Source organism: Neopsephotus bourkii, unplaced genomic scaffold (genome assembly GCF_033783945.1).
Source record: "Neopsephotus bourkii isolate Nb327-2 ecotype Australia unplaced genomic scaffold, CSIRO-AGI_Nbou_v1 NB_1067, whole genome shotgun sequence".
Taxonomy (NCBI): Eukaryota; Metazoa; Chordata; class Aves; order Psittaciformes; family Psittacidae; genus Neopsephotus; species Neopsephotus bourkii.
The window spans coordinates 889,561-911,212 of NW_026901555.1; the positions used below are offsets into that span (position 1 = coordinate 889,561).

General features: G+C 43.0%; 1 protein-coding gene across 4 annotated transcripts in view; it reads left to right on the forward strand.

Annotated features, from left to right (window-relative positions):
• DCX (doublecortin) overlaps positions 1-19,293 on the forward strand; it is a 113,000-nt gene extending 93,707 nt beyond the window's left edge. The window contains exons 5-8 of one of the 4 annotated variants that reach the window (XM_061361866.1): positions 2,139-2,241; positions 6,725-6,862; positions 16,073-16,170; positions 18,344-19,293. In XM_061361866.1, the coding sequence (XP_061217850.1) occupies positions 2,139-2,241; positions 6,725-6,862; positions 16,073-16,170; positions 18,344-18,400 (396 nt within the window). In that variant the 3' untranslated portion in view covers positions 18,401-19,293. The remainder of the gene's footprint in view (positions 1-2,138; positions 2,242-6,724; positions 6,863-16,072; positions 16,171-18,343) is intronic. The other 3 variants (XM_061361868.1, XM_061361869.1, XM_061361870.1) reach the window with 3 other exon arrangements.
• The last annotated feature ends 2,359 nt before the right edge of the window (positions 19,294-21,652 follow it).

The window sequence follows — 21,652 nt, forward strand, 5'->3', positions numbered from 1 at the left end:
AAATACCACACACATGGTAGACATGAGCAGCACAGCTAAAACTGCATAACATGTGCCCCTTGTTATTGTCTGGATTTTGTAATGTTTTCCACTATTTAATGACAGTGGGGCTGCGTTCTGGCTGTCTTTTCTGCTGTGTTGTGGTGAGGTCTTAATAGTGGAAGTTACAGCAGGAAACAAAAGGGAACAAATAAAGCAAATGCAGCACTTACTCTTTCCTGAATATCAGGAGCTCAACAAGGAGATAATCTCATCTCTTTACCAGTGCTCATCCAAACATCTCTTCGTAATTATATAATACACATAATAACCTACTATCTGAAGGGACAAGTATGCAGAGTGAATTCCAAGTATCTCTGCTTGACATGTAATCAGGTTTCTAGCCTTGTCTATGCTGGTATTTTCCATCGATCCGAAGGCTTTCATGGTGGCCTGGACTTTATTTTGCTTGTGGTGCTTGTGGAGAGTTTAAGGACAAAATACACACTTTGACTTACAACCTGCAGAGAATAAAGGCACCTGTAGGTTCTGTCTGATTTCATCTAAAAGGCTGGGAAATGTTTGAACCCTTATGTGGTGACCTAGCTTTGCACGTTTAACTGTTTCTGTAGTGAAGGGTGAGCTAAGCAACACTTCAGTTTGTGCCACGGCATAAGTATAATACTTAGCATTCAGATGGGAACCAATGTATCTTGCCAAGCCCAATCATTTGCAAGTGAATTGGTGCCAGCATCCTCAGGGGGAGGACTGTAATACCAAGTGCTGGTTTGAAATGTCATATTTACCATGGGAGAATTCTATAGGTAGCATATTAATGATTTTCTACCTAATTTTAGGCCAACAGAAACTGGAATTCACTGGAGTTTGCAAAGATAATTCTACCTTTGATCAAAGCTATAGCAGATTTCAGCTTGCTCCGTTTTGAAAGTCATGCTGATGTGAAAAGCAAGCGTTTTGCTAATGTTTGGCACCCTATCCAGAGCTGGCACTCTCAGGCAGTGCTTTAATTATACATTATATTAACCAGTGTGAAATACTGAGCTTTATTAAGATATCCAAAGCCTGCTTTATAGTTGATTCATTAGAGCTTGAAATGAATTTTTCACAGTCCAGCTCAAAGAGATCAGTAGATATGGAAATTCAGCTCTAAGTTTCCCCCCAGTTACCTCCAATAGCAATGCAGCTATCCTCTGTTAAGACCACAGTATCCAGACATGCCAAAACACTGGGCATCAGCTGTCAGCCTCACACCTCCATTATAAATGTCAGTGCCAGTCTTGTGCACATCTCCCCTCCCTGGCCTTCTGTGGGATGGGCAGCCCTGCAGTGAGGAGTGGTGCTTTACCACCTCATGTCTGGGTGGCAAAAGCAGGGAGAAGGAGACACAACCTCTGGAATATATCTGTGGATTTACATGCTGCTTGGGTGGGAAGGGCATCCAGTGGTACTTTGGGCCTCTCCCTCAATGGTCAGATAAACCTTTGGCCTTTTAAACCTATCATCACAAGGCCTGCTCAGGAACAGTCATGTTCCTGCCCCTGTGCTGGGACCTGCAGCTCTTTGCCTTTTTAGTGGTTCTTTGAGGTTTTAGGCTTTGTTGGTACTAAGATACTCATCAACATGGCACAGGGTGCCCAGAGAAGCTGTGGCTGCCCCATCCCTGGCAGTGCTCAAGGCCAGGTTGGACACAGGGGCTTGGAGCAAGCTGCTCCAGTGGAAGGTGTCCCTGCCTGTGGCAGGGGTTGGAGTTGGAGGAGCTTTAAAGTCCCTTCCAACACAAACCAGTCTGGGATTCTATGATTCTATGGGCAGTGGTGTCCCAAGTAGCTCAGGAATGCCTGTGTCGTCCATTAGGGTGACTGATGTTTTCCATCAGGTCCCGAATGGACTGGAAATACCATCCTTCAATCCCTCATAGAATTTGCAAGGTATCTGGGAATTTCTTACTTTTAATTACACTTTTATGCTTGGCTTGCCCAGAGAAGTTTTGTGTGCACCAGGCTTACAGGAAGTAGGACTGAATCAGCATGGGACAGGGGAACAGCAGAGAGGCAGCTCCCTCCTGTTTAAATTAAAACTAAGCCACATCAGAAAGTTGCCAATTAAAACTAACATGAACGACTTTGCTCTCTCTGTAGGTGACCTGTCTGCATGATTTCTTTGGGGATGATGATGTGTTCATCGCCTGTGGTCCAGAAAAATTCCGCTATGCACAGGATGACTTCTCTTTGGATGAAAGCGGTAACATCAAACACACACTGCCCTCCAATCTGTGGCTTTACTTCCATTCAGTTGTTTGTATCACATAATAATGCTGCATGCTTCCATTCTGTTTTTTTAAGACCTAGTATATAGAATCATAGAATAGTTTGGGTTGGAAAGGGCCTTAAGATCATCCAGTTCCACCCCCCCTGCCATGGGCAGGGACACTTCACACTAAACCATGGCACCCAAGGCTCTGTCCAGCCTGGCCTTGAACACCTTGAACTATGCGGAATTTAACATCCTTTTGTGATACTGTACAGTCAGCACCTAATAGGGAAAACAGTGTAGACTTGTCAGAAACTTGTAGCCCAAGTCAGAATAGATGGACTCCTGCACCATTTGACATTTACTGCCAAATCTGGTAGTGTCTATCTAGTTGCAGTCAGATAGATAAATTTTTCTTGAGAACTGAAGAAGGACTCTTGTCCCTACATACACACGTGAATAATAAAATACGGGAACAAGCACAGTTAAAAGAAAAATCACTGCACTGCTTGCTTCTGCTGATCCAGAAAGCAGGACAATAATTCCCTTTTCTGGGGGAAAGACTAGGACAGCACCATTATTTGTCCCTGTTACAACTGCAAGCATGTTTCTGTAGTAATGTGAATCTCTATAATTAAATAAGCCATGAAATCTTTGATTTCACAGAATATACAGAGCTTGCTTGAAGGTGTTGCCCCTACCCCACCTCGTAACCATACATGCCAACAGCTCAGGCTGTCTGCTAATGCAGCAAGAGTAAATTAGTGTAACTCTGACCATTTAAACTGTAAGAAAATGTGACCTCCAAACATTCAGGCTCATTTCCCAAAGTTCTAGGTACCCTTTCTAAGGAACACAAGCCCCGTGCATTCTTACATGCTACAAACTGGCTCACCATTGAAGACCAAAGAGGGCTTTTGCTGTGTGCCAGGAAGTCAAGCAGCCTCTAATCTTCAGCCACTGTATTTTTATGACTCCTGATTTTATTAGATGATGGTACTTCTGACCTGTGTACTCCAGATGAACCCGTGTGATGGTTTGGGGTGATTCAAAGAAAGTTTCCAAGCTTCATCTGAAACTTTGCAGGCAGAGAACAAAGCCCCATCTCAGTCTGGGGAAGTGATCTGTAACCTGAGCTTCATCATTTTAACACTCAGCGGTTGAGTCAGCACCATGGGGAATTCCACCCTGTAAAACAGTTTGGATGCAGTCCTAGCAGAACAACTTGATGGGAAGCCCAGCTCTCTGCCTACACTCCTGGTTACTACTGATTATTCCAGCTTATTTCTTGGCTTATTTCTTTAGCAAAAATAAGCAAAGCTTGCTGTTGGGATGGCACCAAGTAACTGCACCTCATGGTGGTATTTTGAGGGGAGTAGGGGTGCCCCACACCTCTCAAGAAGCAGATGAGGTGTTATTAGCCAGCAGTGTTTCCCTGCTGTTACACCCATCATCCTTCCTTGTTACAAGTCAGATGCTGTAAGAGTCCTGAGGTCTTGCAGATGAATGCCACTTACTAAAATCTCCTCTGTCATGGGGTGCTTTTTCTTGCCTGTTAGGATGACATGCACTTGGATTGCTGCTTATTATGTTCACTCTGGCAGGAGATCAGGAAGCAAAATGAGAAATAGCATAAGAGAGGATTATGTCATCTCTTTCCTCCTGGCTGCCCACCACAGCTTCCGCCCTCTAATCCCTGTAGCTGAGATGACATTGCTCTGTCTCATTCGTGCCTGCTGGTTTCAGCATCAGCCCATGTAAATGTCATGCCTCCTGTGATGTTTAGAGGCCTGTTTACACTAACTTCAGCACAGTCAGGTTTCCACCTTTAGAACCTTGTCTCAAGATGTGCTAATGCTCAGTGATTGCCTTTGGTGTACTGACAGTTGCCAGCGGCTGAGCTAGAGGAATTCCTCAGTGTCAGCCTTTCTGTGCTGGAAGATGCAAAGCAGAGTTTCTTTTCAAGGAATTAATCCCCTGGGAAGAAAATAAATCTGAAAGCTCTCAAAAAGATGTAGCACAAAGAATTTCTGCTTTTCAGGTTTATTTTTTTAGGGAGTAATTCCTGTGACTGAACATGGATGTCTGACACCCTTTGAGGCCCCCTTCGTTTCTGAGATAGCCACATGATACATGATTGACAGATATCACACCAGGAGACCCATTCTGCTCCAGGGAGGCTGTACTCCGGTGTATCTCACATAGCATCTGGTGCCTGTGGCTGGGCAAATGAATCCTGCTCTACCATCAAAATGTTGTGCTGGTTTTATTAAACAGCTATATGTAAACAGCTATATACATATAATAGATATATGTCTCTTTAAAATATCCCTTCTGCAGTGGCTGATTTTTGCCCATATTGTGGCTTGGCTGGTCCACAGCAGGAGCAGTTATCTGCACGCTCTCCCTAGTGACTATTTCACAGTGGCTCTTCAACACTCTATTTGTTAGTATCATTCTTTAGTCTACCTTCCACACGTCCCACCCAAGTTCTTACTATTCTTCATGTATAAAATATCGGGGCTATATCAACACTGGAGCCCTCCAAGCCTTCCTGTAGCATCATCTGTGAGAAGTCAAGTACCTCTGATAAAAACCCCCAAACATGGAATCATAGAATAGTTAGGGTTGAAAGGACCTTAAGATCATCAAGTTCCAACCCCCCTGCCATGGGCAGGGACACCTCGCTCTAAACCATATCACCCAAGGCCTCCTCCAACCTGGCCTTGAACACTGCCACGGATGGAACATTCACAACCTCCCTGGGCAACCCATTCCAGTGCCTCACCACCCTAACAGGAAAGAATTTCTTCCTTATATCCAATCTGAACTTCCCCTGTTTCAGTTTTAACCCATTATCCCTTGTCCTCTCACTACAGTCCCTAATGAAGAGTCCATCCCCAGCATCCCTATAGCCCCCTTCAGATACTGGAAGGCTGCTATGAGGTCTCCATGCAGCCTTCTCTTCTCCAGGCTGAACAGCCCCAACTTTCTCAGCCTGTCTTCATACGGGAGGTGCACACCTTCTTCTACCCCTGATTTACAGTTTCCAAAATCCACTGAGCAGGAGAGAGGATCAATGCACTGTAGGTTTGTTTATCCCCATGCAGTATGCCTGGAGCACAGGGCATCCTCCCTTCATATTCTTGTACTGCATGACCCACCAGCAAACTCTCTCACAAACCATCTGCAAGAAGAAGAGACTGATCCTTGACTGCCTGAGAATGGGGAAAATTTAAGCCAATTACATTTGCATAGATATAGTGATATATACGTAAATAATCCATACATTTAGGTCAGACAACTTGTTGGTTGACCATTTATCTGCTATGTGTGGATTCCTGTTAGGGAACCCAGTCAAGGGATCCTCGGTCCAGCCCATGCATGCTGAGCTGAACCTTTCCATACAAACCAGCCTATATATGGAACATCTAATTCATGTCTGTAAAAAAGACCTGGTTTTCACATCTTGGTGAGGACAATCTGCTGTAGGAGATGAGGTGAGACCAGTTGGTGTTTGACAGAAAGGAAATCCCCTTTTTATTGCCTCCTTCTTAACTGGGTTAAGTTAATAACTCCAAGGGTGAAAAGTGCTTTTGCTGTTAGCTCTCAGTGTAAATAAACCCTGGGTTTGGAGGTTTGGCATGCCTGAAGTCCTGGGACACACAGAGGTTTGTTAGCATTTCGGTTCCCTTCTGCAGGACACTATAGATCATGTTTACATTTTCCACTCTTCCTGGAGTATTTATTTTTTTAAGAAAACACAAGTTGGGGTTCTCATCTGCTCATGTCTTCAAGCACATAAATCTGCTATAGGCTTGTTTATGCAAAGCCCTCTGAAAGGGATGAGTGGCCACGACAGAGGATGCGTTCTGCAAAGCCATTTTGTTGTCTTTGCTTTCTGCATCTAAAAAGTTGCAGCTTGTTGAAACCAGAGGAGAGATTGATTGAGGCTGGGTGAACGCCTCCTGGGGCACATGTCCCATCTGCCACTCAGAGACCTTTGTGCCATGCCATGAGCTGTTTGCTGGCTTTCTGCACCTGCATCAAGTGCACTCAGCACTCCTACTACTTGGTCTCCATGGAAGGGTTAGAGCAAATTAACTGTTTTGTTGGCCTGATTCTTCCCTCAGTCAGTGTTGACCATTTTCATTGTGCTCTCATTGTGAGAACCAAGGCAAGGGGAAGGGCAGAAAATCTTTGGTGGGAAACAGGTATGGAGATGGCCGCTGCTAGGGACCTAGCCTGACCTTGACATACACTGTCTCAGCTTCTCCTCTTAGAAGAGCAAAGCTGATTTGCTTCTTGCCCTCCCCCTAGAATGTCTCCTTTCTCTTCTGGAGAAAATATGGAGAGAGCAGATTTTCCCTTGTCATTAATGCTTTCCACAGCTCTTTGGAGAACAAAGCACCCATGGATCTTTCATGGTGTCCATAGGCAGGGACATAACCACAGTTGCTGTCTGTTCCCTTAGAGTGCCGGGTGATGAAGGGGAGCCCTGCGAATGCCACGGGCAGTAAGTCATCTCCCACCCCTCAGAAGAGCTCAGCAAAGAGTCCAGCCCCCATGCGCCGGAGCAAGTCTCCAGCTGATTCAGGTAACCATCAAGATGGTGAGTGATTGTTTTCTGGTGTCTGAATACTAACTGTGCTCAAGAGAACACACACTGGGTGTTGTTGGATACACTGACCTTGGGTGTTGGCATATGAAGCTTTGGCACTTTTTAATAACAAGAAGCTTGTGCTAGTGAACAAAGGCACTTTATATCTATTGGAGAAGCATCCTCTGGTTGGTTAAGTGCAGTTGTGGCTTTAGGTCATCTCACCCTCAGTGTCACAGCCTTCTGCCCTAACTGCATTTTAAAAGAAGTATCTATGTCACAGGCAGGAAATCAAGGCCCAGTTTGCTCTGATATGTTCCTCATAGATGCAGACTGATTTAGGAGAAACTCCTGTGCAATGTAAATGTTCATTACTGTGCGGGTCAGAAATGTCTCCTGATCATTATTTAAAGAAGACCAGTGACCTTGCAATGGGAGAGCTGGTCACAGGTTTATTGATGTGATATTGAGATGTTTGTCCAGAGGGGAAGGAAAATGGGAATCCTAACCTGCTGTAGCAGCTTGCATCATTTGAAATGCCTTCCTCCCTCTTCAGTAGCAACTGGATTAACAATGTGCACACCTGCAGAGCCTATGAGTTAAAGGCTGGGCTGAATATCACACTTTTGGTAATTGATAGTTTTGGGAGTCATGGAGGGTTTTGGAGTCATGTGGGAGAGGGTGGATGACATAAACTGCATTTCAGCTTCATGGAGCGCATTCCATGCTGCATGTGAACACCACACAACAGTTGACCATCAGCAGATACTGGATTACTGGATATAAAATTCTCTTGACAGTATTCAGAGGGATTTTCCCTAGGAATCAGTTCATATGTTTAGGGTCTCTTGATGTTCTCCAGCTACTTAAAAAGACTGTGAAATTGGTTGGCACATGCTCTGTGATTTAAAAAAAGGTACTTCTCTGTAAGGTGATTCTGCATTTATAGAGTTTTCCTTCAGGATTCCACTGTTGGCTGTTCTTAAACTTGGGTTTGTATTAACCTATAAAGCTTTTACAGTCCCAAATGCGTGGTGAAGTTGTGTAGGTACATTGAAGGCATGATGCAAAATATGTTGTTGATTTAAAAAGAACTCAAACCATTCCCATTCAGTGATGTGGGAGTCAGCTCATGCATGAGCTGTGAAACAGCATTTGAACCTCCTCCATAAGCATCAGGTGCTAATTACCACCAGAATTAGACTTTACTGCAGGAACCTATAGTCTAATGTGAAATGACAACTATTGTGTTCCTGATTTTAACTGATTGAATGACTTGCAGGAACTAAACAGTAAGTCATCGAATGCAGTTTAATGAACATGGTTAGTGGAGCCTTTCAGAAGGAGATTAAAACAACCAGCAATGCTGAACAATAGCTAGCTTCTGGAGTTAAGGCCAGTAATGAAGGACAAATCAGGTTCCTTTAATCCATTTAGACAAGGGTCTTTCTACTTCCTAGTGGTGTCAATACAGGAAAAAATGGCAGCCTGTCCTGCTTAATGAGAACTACGAACCAGACTTGAACTCTTAGCACTGGAAAGGTAATCACAGACTTGTTTTCTCAGAGCAGAGAGAAAAAGGAATATCATCCTCTCTTCTTGTCCCTTGAATCTGTAATAAAGTGAGTGGGTTTATATACTGCTTAAGAATCACTATCTGCATTTAGTTGGATTTTGAAGTTATCACATGAAAGAGGTAAGGAATGTTGAATGAAGCCTGATTAATAAAATATGATCTGACCCTTTTTCTTTTTCCTTTCCCCCACAATTCTCACCTATTTAATTTGTGAAATGATTCAAAAGCAGTTTTATTTCAAGTATATTAAATATTTTTTCTATGTGTTTGAGCTGTACCCATTCGTACTTTTTGTCTTTGCTTTCACTCTGCTATGGCTGTCATATCAGAACATGGTGGTTTTTCAATTCTGAGTTGTTAGTTTCTGTTCTTTTCCATGTGGGCTTCTGCATGGCTTTTTTTCCACCATAGGCCTTTGTGACATATGTGGGCACTGATGTAAATGAAGATTCTGAAGTAAATCACCATGCTGCTTGAGCTGAAGAAGTCTGAAGCCTTCTCATTACAAGCACACCACAGTTACAGAAAGGGATGTTATTTTCTTCCATTTCTCATCCTGATTATGCCATTTCCCTGTTAAAGCATACGGGAAAATGGAATATAATATATCAGCAGCAAAAATGAGCATGCAACAGATTTACATGTGGACAGTGGTCGACATGCATTGCCCACAGAGGCAGCTAAGGCTTAAAGCAGATTGTGCATGCACAGCTCTGCCCCACTCCTTTGCAAGGGCTTCAGTGTTGCCAGCAGATAGTGGACAAAAGTAATAAGCTACTGTTACAGCACAGAGAGAAGAGGAAAAAACTGCTTCAGCAGAGCTTGCTAGTGCTAATTCTGAGGGTGTAACATTGACAGCATGCAAACATCGCATCCGCTTTCCCTTCCACTCGCTGCAGGAACGCTTCTGATCTTCATGTGTCAACATAAATAAAACACATCTTACTCAAAGCTGTGAAAATGCTCTGTGCCCAGCAGCAGCCATCCTCCACACAGGCTGGGGTTGCTGGGGACTTGTGTTTTACTCCAGTCTTCTCCCCTGACTCACTCTGTGGCTTTGAGTACATTACTTAAGCTGTTCATGTCTTCTTTCCCAATGGGTCAACCAAGCCAGTGATAACCGATCTGTATACAGAGCTCTGTAATCTAACCGTGGAATCATGGACAGGAAGGAACTTTGAGGCTCCTTATTTGGGGCTTTTTGTGTATTCTGAAAACATTTGGAGAATAATACTGCTAAAACCAAAGCTATTATCTCACAGATTGCCAGAGGCAAAGGACACCTCCAGCAGCAGAGTGACTGCAGCTTGTGCTCCAGACCTTCAACAGAAGCAAGCCACACTCCAGCAAGGACACTATCCACACTCCAGTGGATCACAGACTGCTCCAGCAGCCTGTAGCCTCTAATGCTTTCAATCCTGCTGCAGTAAATTGTTGGTTATGCAGGTGAATGAGTACAAGTGTGTTGCCTGATGCTGTGTGTGATGCCATCATCATATACTGTGTAGCTTCCCATTTGAGCTGATTTGTCAGTCTGGAAGCTTTCTGTGTAGGGATCTGCCTTCTGTGCCAGGTGATCTCCATTCATCTTTGATACTCTTTGCTCTTTCTGGTTTTGGCTATGGATTTAGTGATCTATGTCTTAAGAAGCATAGATCCAGGTATAACTAGCTTTCTGGGAGAGACACAGAGAGTATACTGCTGTTTGGAGCCCAGTTTCCTGTGATGGCAACCAAAGCTTTACTCCTGACTGTGGTCTCTGGGGCCACCTCTGCGTCAGAACAACAGCAGAACACAGAAGGAAATATATGTAGCAAGAATGTAGATCTAGCACTGAAAAGGAAGCAGCTTCTAAGCTGCTATCACCAGCTAGATGTGAACTGTAACGTATTCTTTGACTGTCTTGTTACAGCAGTCCTGGGAGTGAGCCACCTAAGGAGTGGTCAGCTCCCATCCCAAAATAACGAGGATTAACATGGAGCAACAAAGAACTGTATTAGAAAACATCAGGACAAAAGGCTGTGCATGGAAGTGCAGCCACACAGAGGGTGTCAGCTCCCGCTGCACTGATTCGAGTTTGCTGGTTGAACTGCTACCTTCTGCCAGAAGTAATCTGCCTCCTGCCTAGATGTGTCATGGCCTCACTGCGAAAAGCTCAATTCCCTCTGGGCAGCAAGGGCCCTTCAGCTCCAAGGATAGTAAAAAACTGAAATAGCTCATCCACAGAAGCATGTTAAGCACTGCTTTCTTGGCACGGTGCTTCTACCTCTTTATTTGCCATACAGCCATTAAATGAATGAAACATTAAATGAATGAATGAGCATTAAATGAACGGATGAAGAACGAAGAAGTGTATTGCTATAAGCAGATGGTAACAGACCACAGTCCTTATATTCCCAAGGGGAATCCTTTTTTCCTTCTCTCATTAACCCCAACCTATATATATACACTTTCTCAGCAACGCCGATGTATATCCAGTGTTTTGATCCAGCTATTCCTCCAGACACTGTGTTGATCATTCCATCATGGGGCTGTTTTCACCTCTGGGTTCATTTTGTCTGGAAGGCCCTGGCTTTGTCAGCAGTTTGCACTGGGCTTCCAATATATCCTTTAGTTCCCACCTTTCTGGTGCTGGAGCTGGGATGCAGTCTTTCATCTCTATCCTTCACCTAACTCCCCCAGTATGTTGCTTCCAGCAAGGTGTCATTAGCAGAGCACAGCAGGGTTTTACTTCTCCCTCTACAGGAATATATCCAAGTGCCTTTCTCTTGTCTGTCTCTCAAATGCTGGCTAGTAGAGCTGGATCAGTTTTTCATGTATGAAGTGTGAATTGAGATTGGAAGTGGTCAGTGTCTCTGTCTGGTCTTAGTTGAGCCTGCTTGGGTTGCTGTGTTTTTGTATGGACTGAACATGCTAAGAAAGACATAGGCAAAAGAGAACATACAAAAGAAATTTCCTAAGGTTCAGAAACTACTTGGGGAGGAAAGGCTGAAGAAAATGGGAAAGCTTAGGAAAAAAGGAAGCTTGAAAAGGGACAATTTAACACTCCTGAAATGCATTTGAAGCGTTAAGAAGAGGATAAGGACCGATTTTCCTGTGCTCCTGTCAGGGATAGAGACAGGACATTGGTTTAATCTTCAATAAAAGATATACAGATCAATTATTAGGAACACCTTTCAATTATAAGCGTCTTAAGCACTACAGCAGATCTCCCAGGGAGCCTGTGAATCCCTGTCAAACCCGGGGCTTTTAAAATACAAGATCTCTATTAGGGATGACCCAAATATACTTGATGCCAATTTAGAGCAGAGAGTTGGCATTTCAAAGCTTCTATGGTTATCTCTACCTCTGTTTTAATTTCTGTGAAAGTCAGCTTTGCTAAATGACATAGCTTAGAGCAATAAAATCCAGACTAAACTACACCTGCAGTATACCATCCTATTCCTTCTCCTAATAGCCCTGATTTAGCTCAGCCCATGAACAGGGCTCTGAGACACTGCTGCAGGACTTTACTTTCTCCATCCTCTAATGGATGGGTCTGGGGAGAGGGACAAAAGCATATTCACAAGGCAGCAGCAATTAGCAAAACAGATACAGAACGTCAGTCTGTCCTGACTGCAGATCTGGCTCCCCAGGGTCATTATATATGAATGTGTTAAAAAGGCAGCAGATGTCTTTTGGATTGCACACGAGATAGAGCAGCTTGTTATCCCACTTGTGCTTACTTGTGTTCTGCTAACTGACAACCCACAGTGTGCATCCAGTGGAGAGATCATCCTCACAAAACGTGATGAGAAAAGGGTGCCAGTACTGCAGAGCAAGTGCTTGGAAGTTAGGAGGTGCCTGAGCAAGGGATGCCTGTGCAATATGAATTCTTCCACTCCTGAATAAACACTACAATGGAGTCTTTATTTTTCCCTCAGGCTTCTCTGTCCTGGGGGCCAGGATGCCTTGTGCTCACTAAATGAGCTGCTATTTCTACATCTGCTTTATGCTATCCTTGTTCTGGTTGTTGCCTGTCTTTGTTTTCTTAGTGACCCTTCAAACCCTGCCCTGGAGACAAAACCATCCACGTATTTCATGGTTCTTTCTCTCATTCTTGTGACACATGAACATGTACTCCTCAAAGTAGGAACTCACCTACAGAACCCTGGGAACCCCAATGGAGCAGGGAATATTAACCTTATGTTACAAACTGATAGAAAAAGAGGTATCTTCACACATGTTGAGCACTCACTGCGATACTTGGCCCTGCATTTACCAGTTCTGTTCATTGACAGAAATGTGAGGTCAATCTCATGTATAGGTCTTGGTGCTTGTCATTGCTGGCTATTCAGGCCCAGAGTCCCAGTGACCCAGGCAAACCTGAGCATCACTCAAGGAATAGCTGCACATGAGAAGTTTGGCTAAAATATCTGTGGGAGAAGCAGGCAGAGAATTCCATTTCCCTGGATCTCTCAGCATCTCAGACATGACATAATGCTATATTCTCTGTTCTCCCTCTCATGTGCTGGGAAAACCTGATTTATCTCCGAACTACAGATTGTCTTGTGCACCAAAGGAGGTAAGGAAAAAAGGAAGTGCGCATGTTCATGCAATTAAAGAATGTGTCATAAGCACAAAGGGGCTTTAAAGTAAATAGAGGTTGCAAAACAAATACAGTGACATAAATAAGATGCAATACACAAACTATAATGTGGTGAAAAAACCCCAAATGAATTCAAGTGAAAGCTGGTTATACAGAATGGTTTCCAATAGCCAAGCTCATGTGAGATCCTGAGCTACCCGAAGTCATCAGTTACACACCACCCAGGATCTGCCCTTTGCCTCTGGCTATTTTCTTGCATTTGAATTCAGAAGAAATGTGTGCAAAGTTTGATTATGAACAGTATTCTTCATTAGCAGACAGAGAGAAAATGAAACTGGGCTTCTTCATTGTTGCTCCTGCTGCAAGACTCTTAGTGAGTGTTTGTAATGATACACATCCTTCTTACTGGGTTTCTGGTTTGAATGTCACATCTGCTTCTTCATTGGTGCTCATAAAATATTAACATCCCTGTTGTAGCACTTAAAAGTCTCATTGTATTAGGGAATTTCTGTCCTCCCCTGCAGCAATTGCATCTATTTACTGCACACTGACTTAGCTGTTCTTCCAGTCTTCCTGCTTGTGGAAACTTGGGCTCTTTGTAGAGCTGCTAAGTGGCATGCTTCGTCTTAAGAAGGATTGCTTCCTGCTTCAGGAATCAGTAGCAATTGGAAATAAATAAAGGAAGAGGCATTTTAGCAACCAGAGGTGGATTCTGGCTAACACAGATTCCATTAGTGCTGCTGTACCCCACATTTTCTTGACTAGAAACCCCAGAGTCATTGGTGAAAATAAAACCGTGAAAGAGGTCCAAGTTCTTTTCTCTGAATTGCCTTCATTGTATGGCATGTAATGAGTGAACTCTGCTCTTTCTCCCACCAACCTGGAGGGCAGCTCACTCTGCAGGACTGGATCAAAGTGAAGAGTGGCATGTCACCATGCAGGGACCAGTGTGTAACAGTTTCTGGATCTCTTTAACTAGTCTTCCCCCTACCAATAGAGAATGATCAGAGTGGAATGGGGAGCTGAAGGGTCAAGCTGTTCCCCAGTTATCTATAAATCATTATTTCTACCACCTTTTAAGAAATACCTATTTCCTCAGTGAGGAGCAATTGTCATGGGAAAAGAGCTACATGTGATGAATAACCTCCTCTTCCCAATAGTGCCTTCTGCACAGAAATGATAGATGTGAAGGCAGAGGGGCCACACCACCATGAATCTGTTGAGCCTGAGCTTCTAGAATATGCCTGCAGATCCTCCTTTGTCCTGTGGCTTAGAGCACGTTTCTTTACACTTTGAATTCACATGTATGAGCACTACATTTAGGCCAGTGATACTGTGAACTTTAACTATGCCCCTCTTTCTCAGAAGAAGGTAACAGAAGAGGAATGAGGCTGTCTTAGGCATTAAAGCAAGAGTTATGCTGGTTTTGCTCTTAAAAATACAACACTCACAGACCTTCCTACTCTATGGTCCTCTTCTTAGGTCTCCTCAAGACATGCAACTACTTACTTAATTTTCAGCTATTATAATTGAAAGCATAAGTCCCATATGCTGAAATCATCCATCCTCTTGTGGCCGTGCCTTTACAGTTAGAGCAATGGGATAGAGAGACACTGGGCACTCAGAGAGCAGGACAAGCTTGGACCATCATACGCTTGTCTTTTTCCCTCTGTGTGAACCATCAACACAATTCAAAATGCTTTCTTTAAAAGGGGTAGGGATTTGTGGAGTTATCTGGAGCTCTGGCAACACTACTGCCATTTAAGGAAACGACAGTCAAAATATTTGGGGTTTAGTTTTGTGGTTTGTGCTGTATATGTTAACATCTGGAGTAGGTTTGGGAAACGTCACTTTCTGTAGACTTGATTGGAATACGTAGTTTAATGCTCATAAGGCCTTCAGCTTGCTGCTGCTTGGATTGCAAAAACTAAAGGCTAAAAAAGACAATATACTTTGGATAGAGCCAGCATGAGTTTGAACTTCCTTCCTTTAAGTAATGCTGCTTGTGCTAGTGGAGCTGTGTGTTTACAACCCCTGATAACAAGGGGGTCTGTATCCTGGAGTTGATACACAACCTATGAATGACCAAGTTCACTATGTGTAAGTACATCCTTATGAAATCCGTATCGTGACATCTGGCAGTTAGCAAAGACATCAGCTCACTCCAAAGATCATCAGTGGTAGGAAAAACTTTATTTATACTTATTCCATTTTGGTTCCCTTCTTTTTTCTGCATTAGATACTATTTACTTTTTAGTCCAAACAACTCTTCCAAAAGCCATTTGGTTTAAATAAATCATATATTTTTTTTTAATGGAGAGTAACTGTGCTGTCTTCAAAGCAACACAAACAAACAAAGCAACCCAAAAGGGCAGATTTTGATCTCTGCAAGAGGATCACTGCTTGATGCAATTCTCCTGTTCCTCCCCTGATGGACCATATTCACCTGTGGGGTGCAGGCAGTGGAGGAACACTAGAGCCAGCTCTGGTTTCTCCCCAGAGAGGTGAACAGGGACATGTCACTCTGTGCTTACACCAGGGCTTCAGAAGGGCCCTTTTGGTCATTTAATCCCAGCCACAGCTAACTGCACCCAGGGCATTCCAGGCAGCTGTTTGTCTAATTTGTAATGTGTATATTTGACATCTAACATTTGTTGTGTAGGACCCAGGATATCTGCAGCCTCTGGTTTCCACTCATGCCTTTAAATGCCATGTGGTTTCAATTGCATTGCAGTTTGAGAACACAGAACTTGTCTTTCTGTTTTTCTGGTGATGTGTGTCTTGGATCAATTTGGTGAATAGTTGTAGTATAAAATATCACTCCATCAATATATTTTGTATTTCACTGTATTTTAGAGTCTATTATCCTGAACAACTGAATGCCTTAAAATGGGTGAATAGCCATGGAGTTTGCTTGGTTTCTTTTTTCTCCTGCCTAACATGAATAAACTATAGCATTTCTGTGTTAAATGCTTGGATACCTTCCATCTCCCCAAAGGAGAAAGAAGATCTTCCTCTTGCTTGTCTGATTGCCAGCTTCTGTCTTGTTTTCTGACAGCAAATGGGACCTCAAGCAGTCAGCTGTCTACACCCAAATCAAAGCAGTCCCCAATCTCCACACCAACCAGCCCAGGGAGCCTCCGTAAGCACAAGGTATTACGTTTCTTATACCTTACTACATCTGTTTCTTCTTTAGTCTACTTGCATTTGTATGACATTTACGTCATGGCCATATTCTTCTCTGGAAGCACAACTCCTTATGTTGGGACAGTGGAGAATTTGACCTATTATCTAAAAGGGTTGTCACTGTGGGCTCTAGCAAGATGGGGAACACCCAAGTCATTGGCCTGTTTCTTCCACTGGAGTTACCAATGTGTGTTGGAGATCATCCATATGGATTGGAAGAGATTACTTAACCCTGAGCTTGTATCACTATTTGAGAAAGTTCACAAGTTATTAATAGATATGATCTTCATACAAACCCTCCTCTCTTGAAATGCCTTAAGGGTTGGCAAATCTGGTCCATTAAGCAGCAGAAGAAATGCAAATGTTACTGCAGCTCTGAGACATCACTTTAATGATGCTTCTCAAGGATTTTTGTTTTAATTATTTAAGGCCATGCTCTGTTTTACAGGACACAAGTGATTTTTACAGCTGGGGTAGTAACTGTGTTCTGGTGCAGTAGCTGTTTTTCCTGGTTACAAACAGGGTGTCTACCAGGTAGCACTGCAGCCTAGCAGAGATCAGTAAACCTGTGCTGCCTCGTAGATAATTCAGAGCACATAGAAGTCAGTGGGAGGAATACCTGAAAGTCCAGTGCATTACACCTCTAACATGTAAGGTTTTGGACTGCAGAACTTTGGACATGGGGTTGAATGGTACTGGGGGAGCCTGAGGTGGACTTTTGGCTTCTGAAAAATCAGATCTTTAAATTATTCCCAACACGTGGAAAAGCTGTAGTAGTTACTCAGCTTTATTTGACTATCTTTAACAAAATACCTGAATGCAAACAAACTCTGTGTTTTCCTCAGGACTTCACTCTGATCTCAGCTGCTCAGGCCAAGTCTGAGGAAACGCACCAGTTTTAACACAATGGGTCCAAACTGATTATTAATTTATAAATGAGAACAGAATCTGACCTGTAGTCTGAATTTCAACAGTAGCTCAGCAAAAGTAATGCTGTAAAGCATCCTTTGCTTCTGCCTATTTCAAGAACCTAAAGTAATGTCCAAACACTATCACATGTAGGACTTTGGAGATGAGGATTCACTTCCTGGAAAAGACAAGTAAAACTCACCTTCTTTAGTGCTTTATGTTATGTTTTCAGCTGGCTGATTTATGAGCTTTCCAGTGAAGCCCCCAGAACATTTGTAATAGATGGTGACTGCTGAGGGCAAAGCTAATCCATCTATAAGTTTGTCCACTGACTTAAGCCAAGCAGCAAACATGAATGTAGCATTTTAGGTTACCACAGTATTAATGCATCATTGTCTCTCTCCCAGAAGCGATTTCCTGCTTTATGATAAAATCATTTTTCCTTTTTCCCCTAAAGCTCAAATGATAAATTCTTAGGTTGAGTTCACCTCAGAGACCTATTTTACCTCTTCATATATCAAGACTGTTGGGAATTTCCTTTCTGTGTATTTGGGCCTTCCTTCATTTTGCTCACATTTTACCTGTGTGTGGGTCACAGCTCAAAAAGGTCCAAGGAGAGCTTTAGCCCTTGAGCTGGTTGTTTACCTAGTTCCATCCAGAACTTGGAGGAAGTGGAATAAGATGGTTACCCCAGAAAGGAACCTGGAAAAGCTTTACATACAGCGTTTGATCCAAATCATAAGTTTGGGATTATTTTATTAACCCATCAAAATGATCATAAATGATCATAAGTGACTTAAAATAAAGACTAAATTGTGGAATGTGTGATTTTCCTAGATGTTTGTCCTAAAGGTAGCTGTCAAATCAAGGTAAGACACTTTATTCTGGACTTAGGTTCAGAGAGAGCTGTTAATGAAGGGTCCTGCTCTTTCATGCATATACTATCACGGACACATTGATCCAGAAGTGACAAAAAAATACTCCCAAACTTGTCACTGAACAGTCTTCTTTCTTCTGGTACCAAGATCCTCTTGCTCTACTGTGCAAGTCACCTCCCTTGGTTTTGGCCTTGAGCTACCTCGAAAGCTGGTCAGCCCTACCAGTAACCAGTGCACGAGTCTTCCACCCTGTCCCTGTGAACTACACAGAACTGGACCATTTCACTGCTTCCTTATGCATGACCAAAGGTGGAACCTGATGGTGTGAGTTAACATTTTCTTCTTTCTTCCTACAGGACTTGTATCTGCCTCTGTCTTTGGATGACTCCGATTCCCTTGGAGATTCCATGTAAAGCGACACGAAGCTAAATGTCCATATTGCAAGCTATGTTTAAGATACAGTAGAGTATTTCTGCCAAAATAAGCAGATAGGTGACTGGTGCTTTCAAATCAAAGGACACACAGTTATATGTCATTTTTTTTTTCTGTGATTTATCCTCTGTGCCACAAATCAACACCTGTCAGTCTATAGAGATAGAGGGATACCATTCTTCTAAGATACAGGGGTGCAAAATGGACATTGCAAGAAATTTGGGGCCAATATGCCAATGATCCTATGCATTTCCCGTTTGCTTCTATTATTCCTTCTTCTGCTGCAACTGTGTGATTTTCCTAGTGGTAGTAAAGTAGCTCCCCCTGGAAGTGTGCAAATGGATCGCTTGCTGATGAATCTGCAAGCTCAAGTAGAGCACATAATGCCCTCCACCTCTCCAAACTGCCAACGTTTGCCAGCAAACCTACTCCTCATTTGAAGCCCTTGTTTTAGCACCTGCATACTAACTAGTCTTGTGTTTTGTTGCTGGAGAGCAGGAAGGGAAATGACTTGCCAGTTTGATGCTTGAGATGCCAGCAGAAGCTTGGATGAGATTAGGAATGATTGTGCAAGATGCTAAGGAAGGTCAGTCCAATAGTGATCCAAATATTGGGATTTATGATTAAGGAAAAAGAAAGGAAGTCATCTGAGTCACATGAAGTGGAACACCCTTCATGGGATCCAAGGGTACTGCTAGCTGGTAACAATTTGTTATACCTACCCTATGGTATCTCTCTATCTCTGTATCAGTAATGCCTTGTGAACAGCCAACACTGAAAACACTGTGAACATTTGTTTTCAGGTTTGACACCCTACAGGTCACTTTTTATAGCAAAAAAAAAAAAAAAATCAATACACTTTTTATACAGGAAATCCTTGTAGCTGTGTTTTGGGAGTGAGGATTCGAGCTCCTGCTTTTGTACAGAAACTGGTGATTTTCTTTTGGTTAAAAAACACGTGCAGAAAAATGTACAAAAAAACCAACCAACAACTGCAGCACAGTAATGCCAACAACTCAGTGCAGAAATCTTGCAATCACTGCCAGAACAGACACATGGGGGGGAGGGAAGGGGACGGTCAATTCAAAATATTGAATGTTTTGATAGTTTTTGTAATGTTTAGGGCTATGTATTTGGGTTTTTACACTTCAGTATTCCTGACTATGGCCAGATTCGCTACTTCTATAACATGGGATTTTGTGGGGCTCAAACCCCATATTTTAAGAAACTCTTCTGACAAAAAACAAACTTACAGTATTTAGAGAAACCTTTTGCTTTTATTAATCAGCAATGACTCCTACAGAATGCAAAGTTCATGTATTCATGCAGGGCTGGTGGTTTTTACTATGCCGAAGCTTTGTCCTAGGCTAGCTGGCATTGCCTCCTTTCCTCATGGGATAAGCTTTTGATGAAACTTTACCTAAATGAAATCTGTGCAATCAAATCTTTCTTTATTGCTCTATTTGCCTGTTTTTTTTTTATACTGCAACATATACACCTATTCCCTATTGTCTTGCAACCCCTTGTGATTAGAATGGATTATAATGTTGTGATGTTTGATGCTACATGAATGCTGGGTTGTTCCCAAAGCCACTCCACATTTTGTTTGCTTGCATTGCTGGTATGGAACAATCTGTGCAGGCTGCATCTTTAAAGGTTCGTGTGATGATACATTTAAAGCAATTAAAAAAAAACAGATTTATCTGAGAGAGGCCAGGACTGGGAATAATCAAGGGGTCAGAGTTATCATGCACCAAGTTTGCACCCAGTAGTCCTAGTGCATGATCATTTACACCCAGAGTTTTGCACAAGAAATCATTTGTTCCCACAAATAACTTCATTGAATTGAATAACTGACTATGTGACTGCTAAAGGATCATCTCACCTATTGTACATAGAATCCTAGTTTTGGTTCAAAAGCTAAGGGCTCGTGTTGAAGGTCTGTGGGAAAGAAAGTGGTAGTGTGGACAAAGCATAGGTGCAGTAGTCAGGACACCTTCATTCAGCCCTTGGCGTTGCTAAATGTAGTGTCTGAACGGGAGCAGGTCTCTTAGTAACCCTGTGCCTCAATCTGTCTGTCTGTCCCTACGGGGACAACACTGTTCTACCTCACTGGGGGTTGTGAGGCCAAATGTTGGTCAACATTTGTAAAGTGCTTTCAGATCCTCTACCAGAAGGTGCTGAAGTATTCTGTGTGCAGATTTGATTATGGGTGCTATTTTTTGGCCATTTAATCCTGTGGATGCTACTGTAGACACTGGTTATGAGAAAATATGACCTTTTAAGCATAAGGGTGTCAAAGGCCGCAGTTATGCTAACAGTATTATTCATCAGAGCTTTTGTCTTAGTAAAGGCTTTAGCAGGATGGATAACTTGACACGCTTTTACCCTCTCTGTTGGTGGAAACCTCAAGAGTCCTTCCCCAAGTCCCTGCCTTTCCAGGGACCCTGACTAGTAGTCATGACCCTGCCTGTCAGAGATGATGGACTTGGACTCCAGTCAAAGGTGGTTTCACTTGAACGACACAGGCCATTCCTGTCATTGTCAGGGTTAGCATGTCCTGCCACCTTTCCTCTGAGTCTCTGCTAAACCAAGAGACCAGCCATGAAATCACATCTAGGTTCTCTTGCTAATCCAGAACGGGACACTTGACCACAGATCCACCAGGAAAACCTAAATCCTTGATATCCATAAGCAGACTGAACAGCTAGAACTGATGGTGGTAGAAAAGGAGTGTGAGATGTGTTTTCATCCAGTATCCATGAGTTCAGTTTGTATAAGATGCTGCAGGATCCCAAGGGTTGCATGAACCTTTGGATGGATGGCTGTTGAGGCAGCTGTTGAGAAGTGGTTCATTTCCTTCCTGTCACAGTAGTGTTTGGTTATTTGAGGATGCCCTTCCTGGTGGAGCCTGCTGAGGAATCACTGAGGCCTTCCTGAGCCACACCTAGTTGCACACCTAAAACCTGATCCTGCCAGAGCTCCCTTGGAAGTGGAGTTCTGTTTGCACGGGGATCATCCTGAGGTGGGGCTGAGCCCAACAGTTCCTTCAGGGAATTAGGGGACCTTGAAAAGGCCTAGAAGAAGAAGAAAATAATTGTTCAGTGGGAAAAATAGCCATTCAAACCAGTAGAAGCCGCAAAGAAAACAGGGTATGAGGTCAAACTCCCAAATTTCAAAAAGCAGTTTTCTAGGTAGAAATGCCAGGGCAGTAGGAGAAGTCAGTGAGCACT